Genomic DNA, 24,073 nt, shown 5'->3' with positions numbered 1-24,073 from the left:
ATCTGGACTTTCACAACATACACCCCAAGAGGGTGAAGGTCTGCTGCTGCTTTTTCTTGACAGGTTTTTCTCTTCTTCTTCTTCTTTTTTTTTTTTGTGTCCGTTTATGTTGCGCGTGTCTTGTTCCAAGGCTCAGATACAAAAGCCGGCTGCATACAAAAGGCTTTTTCTATACTGTTAAAGCACTTAGCACTTATTAGACTGGTAGGATGGCTGCTGAATAAAATGTTCAAGGCCAGGAAGAGGGAACATCAGAGGGAGAGAAAAAAAAAACAACAAAACAAAACATAATAAACCGGGCCCTAGACACGCTGTTGAAAGGAAACGCTCCTCCAGCCTCAGTCATTTTGTAGCTAAAAATAAGAGATAGAGAGGATGGGGAATCAAAGGCTGGAATACACAGAGAAAAAGCCCAAACAATGATCTCTCAACACTGATAGGTGCCTCATTAGCAATCATTAATCTGGATTCACCTTGTCTCTTTGAGCCGTCGTTATCAAAAGAGATAAAACAGAAATGGACACATTTAAGACGGAGCCAGACCGGAGCGGCCGGCGGCGGCGGACATTCAGCCCAGTGAAGTGTGCAATCAGGCTGCCTCCGTTTTGACGAGTGAATTATGATTATCTGTATTGTGGTGCCTCCCGGGGGCCGACCTGCTGTGGATCGGGGGGGGTTTGGCACGGGCAAACTGCCCCGGTGCCAACTTAGTCAGCCATCTAATGCGCCGGGCACGAGCTCCAGCGCCTGGCGAACACTTAACATCACTCTAATCCCTGCTTACAGCACGGCCCGGATGAGTTACTGTAGCCTCCAGTGAGCGCCTGCTTCATTAGCGCCGCGCCGCTGCGGACGGCTTTCGAAAACACACACCTGTGTGAATAATTCATTTCGGATCCTTCGTTTACGCTGATCGGTTGAGACGTAATGAAGAACAGATTCATATTTCCGACTCTGAGATGATAAAGACTTTCCTCAGATGCCCTGCAAATTCATCGATCGATGGAATATGACTCACTAAACTGCAGATAGAAACCCTTTGGAGTGCAAACCAGAAGAAGAAGAAGCTCTCAGACATTCATATAAAAGTGAAAATGAATAGCAAAGTACCGATTCAGCTCATTTAATTGATCTAGTATAGGATTAGAAATGTACGGTTTATCATGTATTTAATGCACCTATAGAAGACTCAGAGAAGAGAAAAATCTGGACTCATTCATGCAGTGTATTCTTATAGAATAGAAAATTTAAAGTAAAACGTAGTTTTGTGTTTGTGCGTTCACACGTTCATTGTTTGTGTCTTTATCACAAACTGTTGGCTGATTTTATTGCCTCTAGTTTAATTTTCCCCTTTTAGCCTCTATTATTTCAAGTTGTCGTCCCCATAGAGGTTAAAACCACCAACTTTTCATAACGTAATGAGTAAAATCAGATATTTGCCTGCAAGCATAAGGACTGAAACTAAAACTTGTCAACAAAATAAGTACAAAAGTGCAGCAATGAAGCAGTAAAACTTTGTCGACTTTATCAAAAGGAAAATGCATTTAATCCATCAAAATACTTTTTTTTTTTTTGCCTACTTTTGATCTGTTAAATATAAGAAAACCACCACATTTAGCTGACATCCAAAAGCGATGAAAAACCTAAAAAGATGTGTAAACACCACCAACTGCTCCTCCCGTCATATGGAACCAGGCAGAAACGCTTCCCACATGACATTAGCGGTCCTGTGACGGCGGGGCTTTTATTTCACTGCCTCCGCCGAGGAAACCTGGAATAACTCATAATTTATAGTTAGGATTAAAGATTCTACACTAGTGTCAAACGTCCTCACGTCTTCTTCCCTGCAGAAAGTTTGCAGTAGTTCTGTTATTAAAGGACATTGTGTAATTAAAATGAATCCTTTCAGCTCTTTATTTATTAGAGGAAAATGCTTCTTTTTTAAATACGAAACTCTAATATTTGATTAAAATGTGAACTCGATTTGTAATTTGTTTTCCGCTGTTTGTTTTTACAAACGGTGTCTGAACGGACTTTGGAGAAGTCACATTTTATTTTATTTTTTTCTAAGCGTGCTTCATCGGATTCAGGGTTGTTTGGAGTTCATCTCAGCTGACTTTTAGCAAAACGCTGATTACAGCCTGGCCGGTGCTGCAGTCCGTCACATGGTCAACACGAGGACGCACACAGCCGTCTGCAGCCAGACCAGACCCATGTCTCACACACACACACACACACACACACACACACACACACACACACACACCTCTCTGGACTGTGGGAGCGCAGGTAGAACATGCACACTGCAGCCTCAGTGTTCCCGATGTGAGAGGAGCCGCCACACAGCATCGAAGTGGTGCAAACAGATTGATCCGGAGGCGTTTTGGTGTGAAGATGCATGCATGATGTGTGCGGTAACACATTAGCCGTGAGATTCCGCTTTTGTTACAGAACAAGAAATGGATCTGTGTCCCAATTAGCAGCTTTTAGCGACGAGCCCGGGCCTGTCGGGAAGGTTAAATCATCTGCCAGTGTTCTCAGCTCCGCCGAACAAGAAGAAGAAGAAGAAGAAGAGGCTGCCCTGACCTCCGTGTGTGTGTGTGTGTGTGTGTGTGTGTGTGTGTGTGTGTGTGTGTGAGGGCTTATGGATTCATACTCTCAGGTGGAAGTAGTTGTGATGACAGCTTAGCGGCCGCGCTGGGTCAGCCTCGAGCCTTAAGCTCATTGGCTAATTAACAAAGCCTTGGCTCTGGCACTATGTTTGCCTTCCTCTATGGGATTGGCAGCCTGAGCTGTGATTGTGTGCAGGTCGAGGCTTTGTCTGCGTCTGCCCCTGTATGTGTGTGTGTGTATGTGTGTGTGAAGATCAGCATATGGACCCTGCTGACCAAATCTCATCCCTTGCTTAACACACACTGAACGCCAGGGCGGCCATTTTCAGGCCAGACTGTCTTCCAGCATCAGATCTTTAATGCTGTGTGTGTGTGTGTGTGTGTGTGTGTGTGTGTGTGTGTGTGTTTCCGGGTGTTTGGTGGTCGGCGCTGCCAACAGTCCGACTCCCAGCGGGCCTTTTTGCGGCTAGTTTCAATCTATTCCCTGTAATTGATAGGGATCTGTGCCCTGCCGATGGGCCGCGGCGGCGGCGGACACGGCCGGTAGCCCTCTCCTGCTCGGCCTGGCCGCCGGCCAGCCAGCAGATGGTGCGGGCGCACGCCGTGTGGTTTTGCCGCAACAGTTTTGAAACCCATCCAAAAGAATCAGATTAAAGAGTAATTTTTATCAAGTTCCCTTTTTTTTTTTTTTTCTTCTTCTTCTTTTTTTCTTGGAACTCAGGTTTCAGTGAAAAACCAAATCGCTCCTGATCATTTGGTGAAAGCCGACTTGATGATATATGTGCAGCGAAAGAGAAAAGAAAAGACGAACTCACAGCCAAGTGGGATCATGTCTGCAGCGATCAGGGCGTGTCGGACACGCTCTTTAAAGATACCGACCGTAATTAGCCGCCTTACTAGTCGTTGCTCATGATCCATCATGCATTTAAGCATATCTCACTTAAAAAACCGGTCAAGCCTTCCAGGTCCGGTGACGTTGCAATCTTTATTTCTTTATCAAACAGAGAAGTTACATTAGACAACATCTTTTAAAATTGACTTGCCAAAAACGGTTTTAATCACAACTTTTAATTCCCACCTCACCAGCCGCTAATGTTTAAATAATAATCTAAAAAAAAAAAAATCATAAAACTCAACAATATCGTCTGGGTTTTGTGTTTCTGAAAGCTGCACTGAACTGTAATTCTCCCCTTCAAACTTTTCTCCTATTATTTTCTCGAATATTTTAATCGCTCACTAAAAGATTTCAGACAAAAATAAAAGTAAAAACTGAAGCAGAGTCTTTTTTGTTCCTTTAATTTACTGAACTAGAGGAATGTCATGCTTTTTGCACACTGAGGCTTCACCATCACTAATGTAAAGTCATACAAACTGATGCAGTCTCGCTCTTTATTCTTATTACTGCTAATATTTGAACAATATTTAGGTGGTTTGGTTCAATTCGGTTGACATTCTTGCCTCCAATCAAGAAGACGCACACTTCAGAGTGAACTCTGCAAGATAGCAATACTTTAGCTCAAGCTTCAGCTCTGAAATGCAGGTCTTTTATTTTGGTAAATGGTTTTCATGTTCTGGGTGTGTGTGTGTGTGTGTGTGTGTGCTGATGGTGCCTGTTAAGCCCATCACGCCTGATGATAGCCTCTGTCTCGGCGTGCACGGCGTGCACGGCGAGCAGCTGCGTCACGTGCGTCTCCTGCTTTTCCGTCCCGTCCTGATAATGAAGCGGAGGTTTTCCTCCCCCGGACCGGGCCAGCAGGGTGCGGTTTGGGGTTTCGGCGGCCATGTTGGACCCGCTCTCCTTTTCCTCCGTCTTCGGTCAGCGGCGGCGGCGGCGGCGGCGGCAGGGTTGTCGACTCAGCCCCAGACTCGCTGCCTCGCCGGTACTTGGCTCCCTGACCCTGCACCCAAACCACAGGCTCCGCCCACACCGGCTGCCCCGAGGCGGGGGGGCAGAAAACAACGCTCCTATTGTGTCTGAACCACACATCTCGCCCGGTGTGTGTGTGTGTGTGTATGGCTGTGTCGATATATATATGGGTGTGTGTGTGTGTGTGTGTGTGTGCTAAGCAGGGCAGGGTTTCATATATCAAGTCTAAAGTGGAACCAGAAGCCGGGTCCTGAACTGGTGTTTTAGGAGCGTGTGTTTCACAAAGGAACAGTTTTGTCTGGTGGATGTGTGTGTATGTGTGTGTGTGTGTGTGCGCGCGCGCTCTCGGGTTCAAGTTCCAATAACACATCTGAAAACAAAAGTTTTTAACAGTCAGCCATTTTACTCCCCGGCAGTGAGCTTTCGCTTCATCTCTGCGTTACTTTAAAGGAGCGACAGCATGTCTTCAGTCTCCTCTGCATGCCTGTGAAATTATCTAAAATGTAGAAAAGTCTATTAGAAAACATCACCTGACAATAACTTAAAAATGTCTAGAAAAACATAGATACAAAGCAAACCTGGAAAATATAAGTATATATATTACTCGTTGAGCTCATTTCAGCTGCGGGATCGTAGTGACGCTGCTGGCCTCGTCGTTATTATGACAGCCTGTTTCCTATCGGAACAGCTCCTGCTGCTAAGAAATGTGAAGACATGAAAAATGTTACCATTTAATGCACTTTGTTAAACAACCCTACATTTCTTCAAAAAAAGTGCCATATTGTCACATTATGCTGTATTTTAAGACGTTTGCAGCCTCTAATCGCTGTCGTCAGTTTTCCAAACTGTTGGAGGAGCTGTCGGAGCGCAGCCGCCGCGACCGAACTGGATTCGACACTAATGCCAGAGAGGTAGCGAGCTTTGAGCGCAGCGTGCTGCGAACGCTCACTCCTGGGTCTGTGTGTTGATCAGAGCGATTCCCAGGTGATGGATCAGAGGCGGTTCTTCAGCATCGGCCCTTCACGGGTTTTCTGACCTTCAGGTTCACGCGGTCAGTCCTGCACGATCGCAAGACAAATCACGTGTTTTATACTTTTAAAAAAGGTTTAATTAAGAAGCTCAAGCAGAAAACTGAGCTGGTGGCAGATGTGTGTGTCTCCTGGGCTGTGGTGTGTGTGTGTGTGTGAGTGTGTGTGCCGGGATGTCGCTGCGGTCCCGACCTCTCGGGCTCCACAGCGGGGATCAGCAGCCGGGCTTTTCTAGTCTTAAACTCACACCTTCAGTAGAAACACTATCCTTTGTGTGATTGCGGGCCGCGGGGCATTGACGCGCTGCCTCTGGCGGCCCGCCCGCCGTCTATCACATGACGCGCTCGGCGCTGCTGGGAGGCGAGGCAGCGCCGCGCCGGTATTTTTAGCATGGGTGGCCCCAGCGTGTATCGGAGCCCCACCCTGGCAGGCGGCCGGCCGGCCGGCCGGGCGCTGCTCGGCTCGCACTCAGCTGGTTAAACTGCAGGTGGAAGAAATTAAACAATTATTTTTGGCCTCGGTTGAAAGTCAAAGGTCAAAGGTGAAATGTGCATCAAGCAGAACTTTGCGTCTGCACAGAAATGACGTCTTCACTATTACTGGATTAATTAATCAATAAATACACATGTAGGAAAATATTGTGTGCATTTTTTCATCACCTTAACTCAGCTCTGTGTGATGCTTGACTTCACTTTTTTCCTTTGTCCAGTAAATTATTTCGACTTTACACATTTACATGCATTTTTAGATCAATAAAAACCCCGGTATCACTAGAAATAGCTGTATTCCACCAGTCTGATGTGTGATTTTTGTTGTTTCTAATGCATCTTTGTTCTTTTTTAATTATTTTCTGGTGTGAATCAGCTGATGATTACTGTGACGAAATAATGAAATAAAATGAATTATAAATCCGTATATTGCGCATAAAAAGTCAACATAAAGCACCATTTTTGCAAAGCCAACCAGTTGTTGGTTCTAGAGAGCAGACCTGCACTGTGTGTGTGCGCGTGTGTGTGTGTGTGTGGAGAGGGTTACATAGGGCTACTATCTCTCAGAAAAGCTGCCCCCCCCCCCCCCCCCCCCCCCTCCCCCACTTGGGTGCTTTCACAGGCCATGTTCTGTGACAAGAGAGTCTGGGTGTCATCTGACAGATGAAAATAGTGTGTGTGAAATGGACACCGTGCTAACACGCAGCCGGGCTAACCACTCCGCGCTTTAATGGTTTTACAGCACCCAGCCGGTGAGCGCTCGGACCGTTCGAACCGCATGCGCGCGCGTGTGTGTGTGTGCACGTGAGTGCACGTGAGTGCACGTGAGTGCGCGTGAGCGTGTGTGGGTGAGTGTGTGTTATGTCTGTGCAATTAAGTGTCTCAGCAGTGTGCTGGTATTCTTTAATCAGCGTGTGTGGTGGACATGTATGTTTCAAGGGCTCCAGCATTCTCATATCAGTGTGTGTGTGTGTGTGTGTGTGTGTGTGTGTGTGTGTGTGTGTGTGTGTCTTCCCTCCTCCTGGCTGGGCCGTCTCCTCATGTTTGGACATATGTTGAGTTTTATTTCACTGAGACATCAATCCTGCCGGCCAGCTGTTAGGACAGCTGCTCTCTATCTGTGCTTCTCTCGCCCTCTTTCTCTCCGCCACTGGCTCTGGCTCCCTCTCTCTTTATCTTTCCTTCTATCTGTCTGTTTCTCTTGGTCCACCTCTCACTCTTCTCACTTTTTTTTCCCCCTGATATTGCTGTATTTCTGTATTTATTCTCTGTCAGTCTTGTATTTTAACCTGCATTCTCTCTCTCTCTCTCTCTGTCTGTCTCTCTCTCTCTCTCTCGCTCTCTCTCTCTCTCTGATGTGGGGTCTGCTGCTGAATTCGTACCACTGACATAAATTTGGAAGTGCAAAGTGTAGCTGTCAGCTTCCATTTACGCGCGCCGGGCAGTGAAGTGAAGACACGAGAAGGTTTTTGCAGCCGTGGGTGTGTTACACAAACACCAGAACACCGACCCGTGTTATTCTTCAAATTAACCACTTTTTCAGATCGATTTTTTTTTTTTTTTCACTCTTTATCTTGGCGCTCCACCGCAGACGTCTTACAACCCACAGGTTTTTCCAAAATAAGCGTGTGTGTGTATGTAGGAAAGGTTCACTGTTGATCAAAGAGAAATTAATTATTCAGCAGTTAATTAATTAGCAGTTTAACAAAAAAACATGACTTTTTGCTGAAGTAGTGGATAATATTTGACCATTTTTTGGGGGGAGCGACACTAATTATAGATCAGATGTTCAATACCTTGATGGAAGCCAAAGAAAACAACTTCTAGAATCTAAAGCTAGGAAAAAAATGAATCTCTTGTCAGCGAACGTTATAATTTAAAGATGAATGGTGTCTCCGGAATGTCATGTGCTTTTATAATGTATCCTATTTTAATGAAAGGTTCACCGAGGGAAAGACAGAGCTTCAGAAGCAGAGCCTCGGCCTGAGTCTGAGCGTTTGGCCGTCAGATCTTGGGTTCGGAGCTGCTGATGCTCTCCTGGGACTCAGACTGCCGCCAGTGGCCGGTGGCTGCTCTGAAACACCTGAAACAGTGTTTCCTGGCAGGTTGGGAAAGGTGATAAGAGTGTGTTTAGCCTAAACACTCCCCAGTGCGCCGGCTGATTTACCACGTCTTCATCCACCTCTTATCTCCTCCGTCACTCTTCCGAAGGACTGTCTCACTTATTTTAAATCCATCTGTTGCTTTTTAAACACATTTCCATCTTTGATTTTTATATTTCTGCTCTTTTTTGCACCAGTCGCTCGTCTCCCACTTGGCTCAACGTCCTGCACTGTGCTTCCGTTCCCCTGGCTCCACCCCCTTTTCCCTCCACCTTGACCTCCCCCGCCCCCTCACCTATGCGTCCTGCGGTCGTCCTCCTCTGCTTGACGGAGGAGCCCACGTTCCGACGACCAAGAATTTTTATTCGCCTCCTCTCAATCCAAACAGCACTTGATCCCTGACTTGTTTGCGGACAGATAGCGAGCCATCTAGGGTAAAACGTCTTCCTCCCATCTTCCCTCGTCCCTCTCCTCCCCTCCTCCCCCGCCGTCCCCGCCCAGCCTCGGACGATCTGTTTATCGGTGCGAGGGGTATAAATTGTGCAGCAGAGTACACAAACGGTTGACTTATGCAGATGTGTCTGGAACTTACAGGTTGTATTTTCCTTTCTAAGTGCTCACATAAATTGCGCCCCCTGATTTTGTTTGATACGGCGTGACTCGGCCCGGCGAGCGAGCGAGCGAGCGAGCGCACGCCGGCGTCGTGTGATGAAAACATGAAAAGCCTCTCATCCTGACCCTGCTCCGCATCGCCCCTCCATAAATATCCCTCAGTGAATCAAATGTTTACAGATAGGAGTCCAGCGGAGCCGCCGCCAAAAATCAGGTGGATTCCATTGTCCTGATGTGGAAATGACATTAATGACATTAGTTCGCTGCAGCGTGGACCATCTGCCTGGAAATACCCACGGCGCCCTCCCCAGACCCGGGAAATCACCGGCAGAACTTCCAGTATAGTCTCAGACTGGTTCTTTGTCTGGTAACCGTGCTCGCTCGCCGCTCGCGCGCCGCCACCGCCGCCGCCGCCCCCCTCCCTTTGTTTACATTGATCCCATGTGATTCGGGCGGCCGCATTAGCTTATTTACAACAATCATAATCCGACTGTAAACATGTAAAAGGCTTTAATGGACTCAATGAGGAAGTTGTGCTGGGGCCGACGGACGGCATCTCATGACCACACAATGGGTCCATACGCACAAACGCAACATTAAGCCATTCACAATGGACCATGTGCTCTTATGAATGCCTATAGCGCCTTTTGTCAGGATAAAGGCTCCACAAATGAGCTATTGTTTGACTTAACCATTCTAAATCAGGCGAACCCTCAGGGGCATGTTTTCCACTCTGCGCCCAAGAATGTCTCCTTTTTGTTTGTGCGTGTTTCTCTGTGTTCGCACATGTTTTTTTGTTTTTTTTTCTGACTTCCTTGGTGAGGCTTCGGCCTTTGCGTGACCGTGACTCCATCAGGGGAGGGTCCGCCCAATCAGGAGTGCACGCACCGCAGGGAGAGTTTAACATGCACACTCCCACAGGTTCCCAACACGCTGCAAGAAGGTTCTTTACTTCTCATGATCAGATTTATCACCCGGTTTACGCTGCGTCACCTGTGGTTATTGACAGTAACAGCATTATGTGTTTTTTAATACGGGTCCTATTTCATTCTCGGTGTCAGCCGAACTGTCAACAGGAGAGTCGCTCATAGTATCTCTGTTTACAGGAGAACTGAACAATCCAGCAGCTGAGAGACTTCAGTTAAAAAAAAGTAGATCCTTGTTTCTTAACATCCTTTATCATCCTGATTCTTTATTATTTTCACTGACTGACTAGTTGTGAGTAAAGTAAGGGATTACAATTGCAAATACAGCTTTCATTAAAGCAGGCTGAGCTGCTGCATCGCTAAGTTGTTATTTAATGCACTGAAGTGTATTTGTGGGCCGATCTAACTAGTTCAGGAGCGACAGCCTGGTGCTCAGTCTGCGACGTGATATTGATGAGCTCCACCTGTCTGGTGAAACTTCTAAGAAGTGCAGAACTCCATATATGTCTTTCTTATGCTCAATAACAGCAGCTGAATTTGATCTTAAACAGCCCCTCTGTTATATCAGTGAATACATGAAAACTTACAGAATATTGATTAGTTTGAGACTCCTGATTCAAAGTTTAGCCTCACGTCTCTTCTGGCGTGACGTGAAAGCTACAAACACAAAAAGAATATAGATCCCAATCAGCTGTCGTCTGTGGAATTGATCTCATTAAAGAGCGGCTCTTTTCTCACAATATGAAGCCCAATCACCGCCATTGAAGCTGGCCTGATATTTCTTGTTATTCTTTTGTGTTGTGAAGTGTATTTTTGGAGAAAAAAATAAACTCCAATCCTTTATTTGGGACCCGTTGAGTTGACGTGTTTTAATAACTCCGTGTTACATACTTAAGCCGCCACCTGAAAACGCCGGCTTCAATGGAAACTCAGGATGTGTAATTAAAGTCCTTTTTATCAGCAGTCCCAGTCACCAGTTTGTGTTTGCTTGCGTGTCTGCGGTGCACAAACAGGCCACACACAGCAGTCCCCCCCACACACGTGCAGATTTGTGTGTGTGTGTGTGTGTGTGTTTGTCTCCCAGTGGCTGAAGAATTGAAAAGTTCCCATTGTTTCAGTGAAGTTCACAGCGGGACTCCAATTGGACAAATGAGACCTTCTGGATCTTATGAGACCACGTGTGTGTGAAGTCTGTTGTCCTGAGGCTGCGATTGTGGAAGAGGAGACCGGCCTGTCTCCAGACAATGCAGACATTCTCATTTGGTCAGCTGGATCGCGGCTGCATTCCGACGCTTTATTTTCTTGAGAGGTTCATAAAGAGGAAGTCCTTCCTCGATGGCCTTTTTTGGAGAATCTGGAGGCCGTTGTCTTTTTGGAGCTTTTCTTTATCTCTGTGTCAACATGTGTGTTTACAGGCATCAGTAAACACCGTCAGATCAGATCGCGATCATTTCATGTCTGTTGTCTCTGACGATGAGCGAGAAAAGCTGCTAAAAACCCTCCCGAAAGCCACGGAGGTAATTGTTTCCTGTGTTTATGTTCACAGAGCCGTCGTGCATGGAGAGGCTTCTCTCCAAGGACTGGAAGGAGCGCGTTGACCGTCTGAACGCCAACGAGCTGCTCGGGGAGGTGAAAGGTAAGACCGAGGGAGGAAAAACCATCCAGATGGAGGCTGGCGGATACCAGCGAGGCGGCATTGTTCCTGCAGCAGAGAGGCGGCTCAGAGGATGCAGCCAAACACACCTCGGCCTTGCAATAAAAACCACGAGGCAGCAACAAAAGAAAGAAAACATCAGACCGTATGTATTCTGTAGGAAAGGAAGAGAGAGAGACAGAGACAGATGCGAATGGGATGAATGAAGAAAGGCTGAGAAGAGAGGAGTGAAGGGACAAAAGGAAACGGTGTGAGAGAAAGAGAGAGAATGAAAGAAAAATAAAGAATTAGGGAAAAAAAGATTATCAAAGAAAGAGAACAAAGGAAACAAAAGAATGATTGAGAGGGAAGAAAAATCAACAGTTTATGAAAAGATGAGTGAAACAAGGAAAAGGAAGAAGTAAAAATTAGGAAAACTGATAAGAACAGGAAGCAGAAAGACAAAAGGAAATTCAGAGAAGCAGCAGAGAAAGAGAGGGAAGATGTGATTTTGATTAGAAACGCTCTCCTTTTCTTCCTGACTCACCTTGAGAGAGATGGAGTTATAAAACATGAAAATGTTACGTGGCTGAAAGCAGAGGTGAAGCTGAGCTGTGCTGCGATTCTCTCATCAGCCTGGAGGCTTTCAGGATGTTTGGACGTATGAAGCCACACAGTGAGCGCCGGGCTGGGCCGAGCCGGGCTGAGCCGAGCTGGGCCGGACTGGGCCGAGCCGGGCCGAGTCGGGCCGGGCCGAGCCGGGCCGAGCCTGGCCAGCAGGAGAGCGGCCGCTCACTCTCTGGTCCTTTTGATGGCGTCAGCAAATAATATTTACCACGCCACAAATCACTCAGCGGCGAACACATTTCAACCACTGAAACCTGCTGCACTGTAGAAAACAGAGTAAGAATTAGCTAAATGCTACTGAACTCAATCTTACAGGCATTCTTTCATCATATCTTGTGCAGAAATCTCTTACTGTAGAGTTCACTCTTTATGCAGCTGAGAACCAGAATTATAAACTGGTTGATGGTTAAATACTGTCTTCATCCTGATGTCAGGTTTAAAGCTCGGAGGCTGAGATACATGCTGTGTTCAGTTAAACAGGCCAGACGTCCAAATGTGTTTCCCAGCATTAGATTTTATAAAGGACTGCTGGGATTCACCTGTTTGTTATAAGACTTTGTCTTTCACTGTGAAATGTCTGCAACTGTAGTTTCTCTAAAACTCGAGGATTAAAGGCTTATTTTGTCATAATCACACTGAGGAAGATTTATAGGGGAAAAAAACACGTGGGTTTGTAAATAATAACAGTCCACTAATTTCTCATTTAGCAGTAAAATATGAAAAGGCATTTCATTGCATGGTCAGTGAAACTCTTTGATATCAGTAATGTTCGTCATAAGTTACCAAAAACATCCTATTTTCAACATTTGGAAGGCATCTGCTGTGTTATATTGAGGTGGTGCAGGTGGAGAACGGTTGACATCATGGAGGGAAAAGACCATTTTTAATTGATTAGTTATTTTTTGTGTTTCCTGCCGTCTTCACTGACCAGTTTTTACATTTTGTCCTGTCTTGCTCGGTGTTTTAGACTCTCCTCACCCCAGTTAGATGAGCTGAAAAAACAACTTTGAACATAGAAAAGAACGCTCTTCGTCACGGCCGTTGTGTTTGTGTGTCGTAACGCCGGTCGGTAACGGCCAGGCAGGCGAGCCGCTCGCGCCGAGAGGAGCTGTTTGTGATCGTCTGCCGCTGAAATGGCAAGTATTTCCTCTGTGGAAAGTGGAAAAAAACGGGGCTACGGAGAAACTGTGCAGTAGAACAGCACAGACGTCGACTCTCCTGCGGGACAGAACTCTCTTCGCTCTGTGTGTGTGTGTGTGTGTGTGTGTGTGTGTGTGTGCAGGGCTGAAATCGTTTAATTAAACTGCTAAGGCTTTATTTCAGAAGAATGTTCCTCACATGAGTTGTTTTCCGCGTCGAAAGTGGAGTGAAAGCAATATGATTGCGCCGTGTGTGGACGACCTTCTGTTTTCCTCTGTGAATCTCAAAATGGGATATCTGATCTAAATCCAGATCAAGTGCTGGATCACTCTCCTCATTATGTTTGTGCATTGTGCGCGCTTCACAGGAAGACACAAACTTTAAGATGAAAAAGCAGCTTTTTTTGCGTGCCGGGTTGCGCCGTCGGCGGAGCTGAGAAAAGATAAGAATGAGCTGAAATACATGCTCTCTGTTGACCTCTGCCTCTCACGCACTCCTCACGCATGCCTCTTCACACGCTCATACAATGGCGTCGGTAAGTCAGCGAGTCCTTTATTCAGGAACAATGCGTGCAGACTTCCAGCCGCATGCGTTTTTCTGTCAGTCTACTCCGAAGTCAGAGTACAAGGCCGCTCAGCAGCTTTTTATTTGGTAAACCTATACATATCCTACTGCTGCAAGCTTCCATTTTCAGTTTTCTTAATCAACTTTTAAACATATCCTCCCTCCCTCGCTCGCTCTCAGCTTAGCTTTGAAAGATATCCTTTCTCCTGCATGCACGGAGCTCTGGGTATTATTTATTGGTTTTCACATCTTCTCTGAATATACACCTCAGCCATGTGTGATTAAAATCCTAAAGAAGAGAAGCTTTTCTCTCAACCTCACCACAGATTATCACGTGTTATTTCTTGGATATGTACAAGACGTGTTTGAACTTAAGAATATTAAATTCTTTTTAAATTAAATTTGTGATTGTGTGAGTGGAGGGAAACTTGAATCAAAGTGCTTTTGTCGTCTAATCCTGACACAGACAGACGTCTGGACGCTAACTGAAGGTTTTTTGTATGTAAACTCTTCTGCTGCGAACACCGACCGCTCTGACCACCTTCCTGTGACTTAAATGTGCATTAGCAGCCTCTTTATACAGCTGAAAAGCCAGGTAGGGGGAGAGTGAATTATTAATACCTGATGGCTTTACCAAACATTTTTCCTGCTGCGTCGGTGGAGGGAACACAATCTGAGCAAGACGGCCCCTAAAACCTTAAGCTGTTTCCAAATGACTAATAAATTCTCCCCTATGGTAATGGACAGCAATAATATTCAAAGTTAAGGGCTGAAATTTACAGTTTGAAAGACACAAATTGCTTTTTATGGTGGCAAACAGTAGCTGAATGTGTGTCAATGCATGTAATTGAATTTAGATGACTTATAGCTGCTATGAAATGAAGTTTTCCTTCATTTGTGTGACAGAAAAGCCTTTTATGATCGATTTAAGTGCATTTTGACAGCGATTTAATATAGACGGGACAACGGTGTGTTTGTCTTCCACACAAAGCCAGACTGGCGCTTATAAAAGAAACGCACAAATATAGCATGTTCCAGAACATGCATGCGCATAAATGATCACACACCGAGGAGCGCACACAGACGCCTCTGTTCGCCCAGCTGCGTCCCGACCGGCCGAACGCTCCCATTGAATCCAAGCGTTTCATTTCGTGATGGTTTGAAATGGAGCCCGGCTGACCTAAATACACAAACACAACTGTTGCTCTGTGTCTGCTGCTCGCACAACAACCTGGACCTACTGCTTCTGTCGCAGTTATTTTTACCGATGGCCTCCCCTTATTGGCCGGAATGTCGTCGCCGGTGCACGGTGTGTGCACGCACGCTTTATTTCAGTAACACTTGTACCTGCAAGGTGTGCGATCACAACACACCCCGGGAAGGCAGGGGAAGCTGGTGACGCTTTAAAACAATGACTCTCTGTTTTATCATCTCATTTAATCGTCGCGGGCCGGATGTGTGTTCTGCTTAGAGGGAGAACTGGAGTTCATCTTTATTACAAAAGACAGAAGCAAAAATCCATAAGTCATAAATATCAACAACTAAGACAGACTACGTCTGAACTGAAGCTTCCGGCGCTGTTTCACGTGCAGCTGTCACACTTATTTCAGGGTTTTGTTTATAGCAAAGTTTAAATTTGGCTGTTTAGAGCTGCTGAGCATGTCTCGTGTGTCTCGCGTGTCAAGTGCTTTTGTGCAAATATAATATTCAGTTTTAAGGGAGACAACACATAAACGCACCAAGTGGCGTAGTTACATTTTTATGGTGCTGCACGCAAAGTCGGAGCACTGACAGAAAATTAAAACTTTTTATGGTTTCCGTGGCAACAGAGTAGAAGAAAACTTGTGTTGATAACAACAAACGTGGCGACTGTTGAATAAACGTTAATCATGCACCTTTTGAGAAGGAGAGTAAAATAAAGACATTGATGAGGATGTGGAACACGTTGATTTTTGAATTTAATGGCATAATCAACTAAGACATGCAGTCACACCAAATAGTTACCAACTAACCTCAACCACAGGTAGAACATGCAAACAACTTCTCAACGAAACCGAAATAAGACATTATATAAAGATAATAAAGACATTTTGTCATCATTATCACCCATCTTTACCACCTGACCTCTGTGGCTCTGCCGCTCTCCCCATCACCAGGAGCAAAACCCGGAGCTTATCAGTTCAGGCTCGCCCGCTCTTCATAACAGTTACACTGTCCCCGACTCTTTTATTGTACGTTGTTTTTATCTGTGCTCCCTGCCTGTTCTGTATTTTATCTCACTGTTTCTTTGTGCAGCGACCTTAGATGACCTGAGAGGGACTTCTAAATAAAGTGTGTCATCATTATTATTATTATTATTATTATTATTATTATTATTATTATTATTATTATTATTATTATTATTAATTTTATTGAAATATACACACAAAAAAAAGTTAAGCCGCGTCATGTTTTGGCTTTCTTTCTTTGTGCTGAGGTTTTGGGATGTGCTCAGATCATCGTCTCCTTCAGTGTCTCCTGTGGAGATGTGTGCGTGTTGTGACTGAAACAAGTGTTGTGGGTTAGAGTTTCACAGACGTGGCGTTGTTGCGCTGCGGTGTGACAGCGAGCGGGGAGCTCCGTCACGCGCAGCGCGGCTCGGCTTGGAGTTCAGAGGCGCGGCGGCGAAACGTGATGGGCTGGCTCCGGCTCAAAGCTTCCAGAGGCATCAGCATGTTGGTGTGAGGTGTGTGAGGTGTGTGTGCTGCGAGCGGCGACGGCCTGTGTGTGTTTTTATGTGGGTTTTTTTTTTTTTTTTCCTTGTGTGTCTGAAAGGAAGTGGCTTAGACACAGTTTTGTCATACGGCGTGTGACTAATTCACATGTAAAACATCTAAACCATTCATGAACTGGAGTTTTTCTCAGGCCTTGATGTGGTTACGCAGTATTTTGGAAAGTATGAGATGAATGTTTTCGAAGATATGAATCATAACTTTACTCTGGTGGAAGGTGGTGGAGCTGTGTTGTTGTTCGGACTCACCGCTGGAGTGTCTCTGGTTTGAGTTCAGACTTTTATCAGAAGTTTGCATGTTGTCCACCTGCATCTCACATTCAGTGGTGTTCCTAAATTGCCCATAAGTGTGAGTGTGATTCCACAGTGCTGGATCCCAGTTGCTTCTAGGACTGAGGTGAAGTGAAATGAACCGTAAGATGTTAGTAAAAAGTTTGAATTTGGATTTGAGCTCTATCTGAGTCCCGGTTCAGAGGCAGACCATCGCCAGTGAGAAAACGGCTAATGGCTTTCTGTTTTGGCCCCTGCACCGAGCAGGTGTCGGGAATAATCCTGACGGATGGAGAGCGGAAACGTCTGAGATGATTATTGGTGCCAAAAGTGTTGGAGGAACGCGAGGCGCCGTGTTTGGAATGCACAACCCGTAATCCACAAAGATGAATCATGGAGCTGTAATCGCAGTTGTTGCAATTCCACAATAGGCTTCACTTCTTCAGGAATGCTGGAAAATAGGAAGACGTGCGCATGTGTGTGTGTGTGTGAATGTGTGTGTTTGTGTTCCTCAGAGTTGCAAAAACTGAATCGATCGAAGAGAAAACCATGGGAGGGGTGAAAAGGGAGAGAAAGAAAAGGAAGGGTGGAGGAGAGTGGTGATAACAGCAGAAAAGAGAAAGAAGGTGGTGCCAAGAGAGAAGAGGGAGGAGGTGATCAAGACAGCTGATGAGAAAACTGGGAGGAGAAGAGAGCGAGTGAAGATGTGAGTGAAAAAGAAAAGGAACTGGCCAAGAGGAGGAGGAGTAGAGACAAGTGATAATTAAAGAAGTGAGGAAATGGGTGGATTATAAGAACATTAAGAAGGAGTAAAAGAGTGAGGAAAGAGAAATGAATCGGAGGAAGAGCGACCAGAGCGTGGGGAGAATCAGGAGCTGGGAGAGGAGTAACTGATGGGGAGGTCCGCTGGGGAACCCCCCCCCCAAAAAAAGAATAAAAAGAAAGAAAAAAAAGAGACAAGAAGAGGAGAATGTTTCCTTTGATACAGGGGTGCTGAGGGGTGATTTCTGTGTGTGTGTGTGTGTGTGTGTGTGTGTGTGTGTGTGTGTGTGTGTGTGTGTGTGTGTGTGTGTGTGTGTGTGTGTGTGTGTGTGTGTGGGGTACAATAGGGGCCTGACAGGACTACAATGGGGACTCTGTTAGTATGCAGGTAGTGTTGGGGCCACCCTGCAATCTCCCTACATGGCCCCAGGGCAGGACCTTACACACACACACACACACACACACACACACACACACACACACATGCACATACACACACGCACACACACAGCCAGTACCAACTTCTAAACAGGATGAACTTGAGTGTGGATGTCTGTGAGTTTTTGTTCTTCAAACTCAAACCAGAGGGTTTAATTCACTGGTGTGCTGGAACCCTTTCACAATAAAACCCAGTCACACACTCTGGCACAGAAAATCAAGTCAGAACCTCGTTAACCATGAGTGGTACGTGGTACCCAAACAAACAAGTGCCACACAAACACACACACACACACACACACACACACACATGCAGCAGGGGTGCTGTGTTGTCCGTCCTGTTGTTGGTGTGAATTCCTCTTCTTTCTCCTCGCTGTGTCGCTTCTATCATCGATTCTGCTGAATTCGGCCTCTTTTGTGCCGGTGGGGGCCGTCGTAAATAAACCCCAATTATTCATGAATTTGGTAAAAAAAAAACAACAACACACATTTCCTGTAATTTACGCTCCACTATAGCTCACAACTATAAGCTTTTTTATAAAGTTATATTGCATTTCTTCTTTGACATGGGCTGTGATCGGCTGGTCACACGGACCTCAGGAAAGAGGGAACCACCTTGACTGCATTCATAGATTTAACAGTTAACTGGGGTTTCCAGGTTTTGTGGAAAATTTGGTGATTTATGATTTGTATTAAAAACAAACATTACTGTCTTTTGTGATATCGTTAAGTTGACCTGTTGGTCGTCTGAAAGGAATCCGGCTGCTGCCGGCCCAGAATCCTCCGAAGAATGTCTGAATCGTAAACCTGACAAAAGCCGGGAACAGCTACTTATTTTCAAAGGTTAAGGCGAAGCAGCTTTTATTGTTCTTGGGTGCAGACACTGAGCGACGACAGGCAGAGACACGACACGAGATAATAAGCAGTAAGATGTAACGACAAGCCAAATGATTTATCGGAATTTAGGAACGACAGTTTTGAACATTTCTTGTGTTGGCTGGACGACTTGTGGAAGTGTCGACGGCGTGCTTCTGTGACTTTTACAAATAGGAGGATGTACTTGAAAAGGATAAGGAGGAAATCATTTTCTTCCGCCTTTCTTTGTTTCTTTGACATCTTCTAAAGGCAACATTTTCCCGCCATCAGTGTCCAGTTGTGACGGCGGTTGACTCTCCCTCGCAGGTACGCCGGAGTCGCTGGAGGAGAAGGAGCGCCAGCTCTCCACAATGATCGGTCAGCTGATCAGCCTGAGGGAGCAGCTCCTCGCCGCCCATGACGAGCAGAAAAAGATGGCCGCCTCGCAGCTGGAGAAGCAGAGGCAGCAGATGGAGCTGGCCCGGCAGCAGCAGGAGCAGGTTGGAGGGGAAACGCTAAACTCTTGAGTGTGTGTGTGTGTGTGTGTGTGTGTGTGTGTGTGTGTGTGTTGGAGCCGTGTGATGGTTGAAAGGTTTACCAGCTGAAACCTCCATTACCTCAAAAAGTTTTCCTCTACGGTTGAACGTCTGAACGTCATCTTGCATTCAACAGATAAAGTTTCTCTGTTTATGCAGAATAATGTATTTATAGATTTTCCAAGCATGACTTGATGGCGTCATAAAGTTTTCAAAGCCAATCCGAGACAAACAATGAACTGACTCTAGTGTAATGTGGATAAAAACCCCTCAGGTTCCACACTGTGACTCCACTGCTCACAGAGGACCATCAGGTTTGACGCATTCTGTTAAGAAATGTGTTTGTTGACACTGGAATTTCTAATGAAAGGTAATAGATTAGGTTTGGAGGAGTGTATACACTGAGATGATATCAGAAAGTCAGTTTTCCCAAACACTGTTTGTTATGCTGGAAAATGACTCATTCTTAATGGATCCAGTCAAGGTTGATTCAAGTTACTGGAATCGTCTTATTGGATCATTATTGAAGAGTCGGTGTTATCGTCACTACTGATCTGAAGTCAGAATCCATCCATCCATCCATCCATCCATCCATCCATCCATCCATCCTGTGGATAAACCAGCCAAGCACTCTGCAGTGCTGTGAAGAATCCTGTAAAACTGGATGTGTAAATATTGTCAACAGCCGCGGGGCTTTATAAGAATTAGAAAGAACAACTTTTATGCTTGTTAGATGTTTGTATTTTAAATTTCTGGCAAGTCTTAGACAGTTTCTGTCCCAACCGTTATTCTACTGGTTGTGCACTGAAGCGTGTTTTCTCTAGCTTTATACAAGCTAAATCCATCCCTAAAGTCTGTGTTGGAGTTATAAACTCTGTGTGTTGTCGTCATGACTTCCTCTAAATAATGGAAAGAAAAAAAAAGATGGTAAGAAAAGTAATCCCACTGACCCTCAGATCTTTCCTGTTGATAAAACCTTCCGGGAGCTCTCTGATGCCCCCTCGGCAGAAAGTAGAGTAGAGTCGTACTTTATTGATCCCAAACTGGGAAATTCTGTTATTATTTTTTTTGTTCAGAGTAAAGTAGAGAAGAGAAGAGAAAGCCGTTGTTAATCTAAGATTTATCTCCTGTGGGTCTTGACATCCATATTTAAGAAGCTTTTGCAGAATTATGGCCGAACCGCTTTCTTCCTCGAAGTGTCCCAGATCAATGCGTCAGATAAATCCTTGTGTACTTGGCGTCCGAGTTGTCGAAGTTTCCGATGCTCCGAGCGTCAGGTCGCTGGACGTGTGTGACAGAACTCAGCCAGAGAGAGTAAGCTGAGAAGCGTTTAGGTGAGCGGCTCTTTGTTTCCCCCTGTTTGCCGACACGTTACTGTAGGTTGGCATACGACAGGCTCTGTTTGGACAGGCCCACACCTCCCATCACAACACATTCCACCTTTCACGGCTCTACAAAGGAAGAGGCAAGATGGGGAGAGTGAAAAGAAAGACAGATTCCAATATCAGCCAGTCATTTGGCTGTTGAGACTTGATAGGATAATGCCCTACAGACAAACCCCGAGAAATCTGCCTTTAATGAAATATGACATGTGTGCAAATGGGGCGCCGCCTCCCATTCAGCAGCCTGTAATTACATTTCAGAATAAATACACTAAACGACTCCTCAAGAGAGAAAAAAGAGAGAGGCAGCTCCTTTGCTGTTGTGTGTCAGGAGGGGAGGGATCGGATGGGCGACGTTCTGCCCCTTTACCGGTTTTAACCACCGGTCCCCGCCGTCCGTCACGTCCCGCGCTTCAACCTTTTACAATCTGACTTCAGGTCTATTCATTTGTCAATGTCTGATCAAAACAAGCTCCCCCTCCTCCTGTTAATGCACGGGGGCGTCGCAAAGGTGTGGCGCTGTAAACATGTCAGTCTGCGAGATTTGGTGTCAGCTAAGAGGTCTGTTCAAGAAGTTTTCATGTTGATAACTGAGCGAATCATCCATCACTGCAGGTTGAGCCTCTGTACAGATCGCAATCTGAGGTCAAGACGCTGACCTCACCGCCTCACCTGCGCTTGTTGTTTTGGGTTGAAGACTTCTTTGGCAGCTTTTAAAGACTTTCACACTTCACCTGTAGATTTAGAAACAAACACACCCCGATCATGATGCTGAGTCCTCTGCTTCTCTTTCTGTCCATGTTTCTGCCTGAGGGCCATTTTTCTTTTCACAACTTCATTGTGTCGTAGAAACTACGGTCATCCCTTTAATCTGAACTGATTTGAATGAGTTTTGTCTTCATCATAAGCTTTTTGTTATTGGATAAGCGTCTAATAATCGGAATAACCAGACATGTTTCATGCAGTTTCCTGAACACGAATCAGCTGCTGACAACAATATCATTCATCATGAATTTCACCCAAATGTGAGGAGAACAGAAGTGGCATGTGTTGCAATAGATTTATTTTTTTTATAGATTTTCAGAAGATACATACTTGACTGCTTTTGTCCAAGATTTCAGTAAAATAAATGCTGTCCCCTCCACAGTAAAAACAAACCAAGATCTAGCATTATAGACCGGAGGAGTCAATCACACTCAGATCAAACAAGCAGCTCAATTAGTTGTGTTTCTCTGTGCTAAATAGCTGCGTGTGCGAGCTAATCATTCCTGATTGTCTCTGAGCTCTGGAGTAGACGTTGTTCAATAATACGCGTTGTTTCTCTCTTGGTCTTCGATGGTTCTGTGTGCAGATCGCCAGACAGCAGCAGCAGCTCCTACAGCAGCAGCACAAGATAAACATTCTCCAGCAACAGATCCAGGTTAGTATCCACACACACACACACACACACACTTCTTTTGTTCACCCTCCACATCACCCCTGCCCTCTGCAGACTCACGCAGTTCCTCCTCCGGCTTTGTCCTTGAGGACGCCGCCAATTTCTGCTCTTTTGTCGTCCGCCCGGACGATCTAATTGTTGCTTTTCCTGCAGCCCCATTATCAATGCATCATGTGTGATTGGAAAACAGCAATAACACGAGAGGTCGTGACCCCTGGCCGTTGTGCCTTGCCCTCCATTGAGAGGCTGCACTCGGAAGGGTCTGCAGATACACTTGCAGTAATACGCAGCGGGTGACCCCCGTAATTGCCCTGGTTATGGCCGGATCATTCACTGCTGCATTGATCACTCAGGGATCAATATCCCAGCGTCCTCCAGGGCTCCTCCTACACTTTCTCTCTCTCCTGTTATCTATTAATCAACATGTATCTTTTTCCTCCTGCCGTCTTATTTTAGTTTTTCACATTTTCCTACATATGCGCGCATAAATTGAACAAACACACAGCGTCACACATGTTCCCCGTTTGCTCTCATTCAGCTGATTCTGCAGTAATGAACTGATGGAAACCAATACAGGCCGTGAAGAAACGCTTGATATGAAACATTATGTGTCTTACCTATAGACAAATAGGTCAAATAGCTCTTTGCTTCGTGATTCTTTTTTTTTTTTTTTGTTCCTGTCTCATTGAAGCATGTCTTTGAACGAGCTGCACACACACACACACACACACACACACACAGTCTTGTATTTCTATCCTTGTGGGGACCGTCCATTGACTCCCATTCATGTCTAGCCCCTAACCCTGACCCTTACCCTAACCCTAACCCACACCACAACAAAGCCTAACCCTAAAGAAATGTTTTTGCACTTTTACTTTTTTCAGTAACAACAACATGGTCAAGAAAACACTGTTTCTCCTACTTAGGACCGGAAAAAGGTCCCCACAAGGCACGTCGTTCCACGTTTTGCTATCCTTGTGGGGACATTTGGCCCCGACAAGGATAGAAATACAAGAACACACACACACACACACACACACACACACACACACACACACACACACACTACACACACACTCACCTAGAGATTCCCTCTGGCTGTGAGTTAAATGCGGGTAAATTTGCTCACTGTGGCTGATAACCACGGGGGAATTTAACCAGTTTGCATTTGGGTTTCCTTTTTTTCCTTTTTTTTTTTTTTTTTATCATTGGTGAGAAAGAAATCGCCGTTCCCCACCGCCGTGCTCGCTTCAGCCCCGTCCCACGTGCAGTTGTACCCCCCATCGGTCCTCAGCTTTGAGCCCCAGTGCGCTCTGGAGGTGTGAGCTACTTAATGAGGGGTTGTTTTTTATCCCCCCCTTCCTTCACTCTTCTTTTTCACCCTTTTAATACCAAGCCCCACCCCGGGATCTTAATAAAGCCGGGATTGGACTTCATTAGGCCCCTCAGCCCCGGGGGAGAGCCGGACCATAAAAACCAGCTTCGGCGCGGATCCTCTTCCACGCTGTGAAACACGGATACTGTGTCATGTTTGGTTTTGAGGATGAAGGGATGTGCAGAGAATAGCTCTGCAGAGCCGCATGTTATCATGTCGAGGTTCAGAAGCATCTGCTGTAAATTCAAGTGAAATCCACTCCGCTGGATCTGGTGTTTCACACTTATTTAAAGTGTTGATTTAAATCTGAAATGGCTGGAATTACGGCGGCCTGCGCTCTGCAATTAATACAGAAAGGCAAACCAAAACAAGAGAATCTGCTTTCGCGGAACAGTTGCTAAATATTTTACTCACACAGATGGTTTTACGTCAACTTTTCATTTTTTAAGTTATTTTTAAAACAATAGATTTTTCTTGGCAAACGAGCGCACGTCCGTAAGCGGCATATGGCGCATCTACCGTACAGAGGTTTGGAATTATTGTGGCCGAGCGCCAGGGTTTAGTCACTGGGGTACGGGCTGTTTACTCTGTGTCGGATGTGTGTTGGCCTTAAACACACAGGCAGCGCCGCGCCGGTCTGTTTCCACT

The 24,073-nt window shown here is 45.6% G+C and overlaps 1 protein-coding gene across 3 annotated transcripts in view; it reads left to right on the top strand.

Moving 5' to 3' along the window:
• The window catches only part of LOC115392101 (transcription factor SOX-6-like), a 103,287-nt gene that overhangs the window by 40,773 nt on the left and 38,441 nt on the right, over positions 1 to 24,073 (top strand). For all 3 annotated transcript variants that reach the window (XM_030096621.1, XM_030096622.1, XM_030096623.1), the window contains 3 exons: positions 11,182 to 11,271; positions 19,022 to 19,194; positions 21,964 to 22,032. In XM_030096621.1, coding sequence (XP_029952481.1) covers positions 11,182 to 11,271; positions 19,022 to 19,194; positions 21,964 to 22,032 — 332 coding nt within the window. The remainder of the gene's footprint in view (positions 1 to 11,181; positions 11,272 to 19,021; positions 19,195 to 21,963; positions 22,033 to 24,073) is intronic.

Source organism: Salarias fasciatus, chromosome 7 (genome assembly GCF_902148845.1).
Source record: "Salarias fasciatus chromosome 7, fSalaFa1.1, whole genome shotgun sequence".
Classification (NCBI taxonomy): domain Eukaryota; kingdom Metazoa; phylum Chordata; class Actinopteri; order Blenniiformes; family Blenniidae; genus Salarias; species Salarias fasciatus.
Note: the sequence above shows the minus strand (reverse complement) of the source record. Positions and strands in the feature narration are given on the sequence as shown.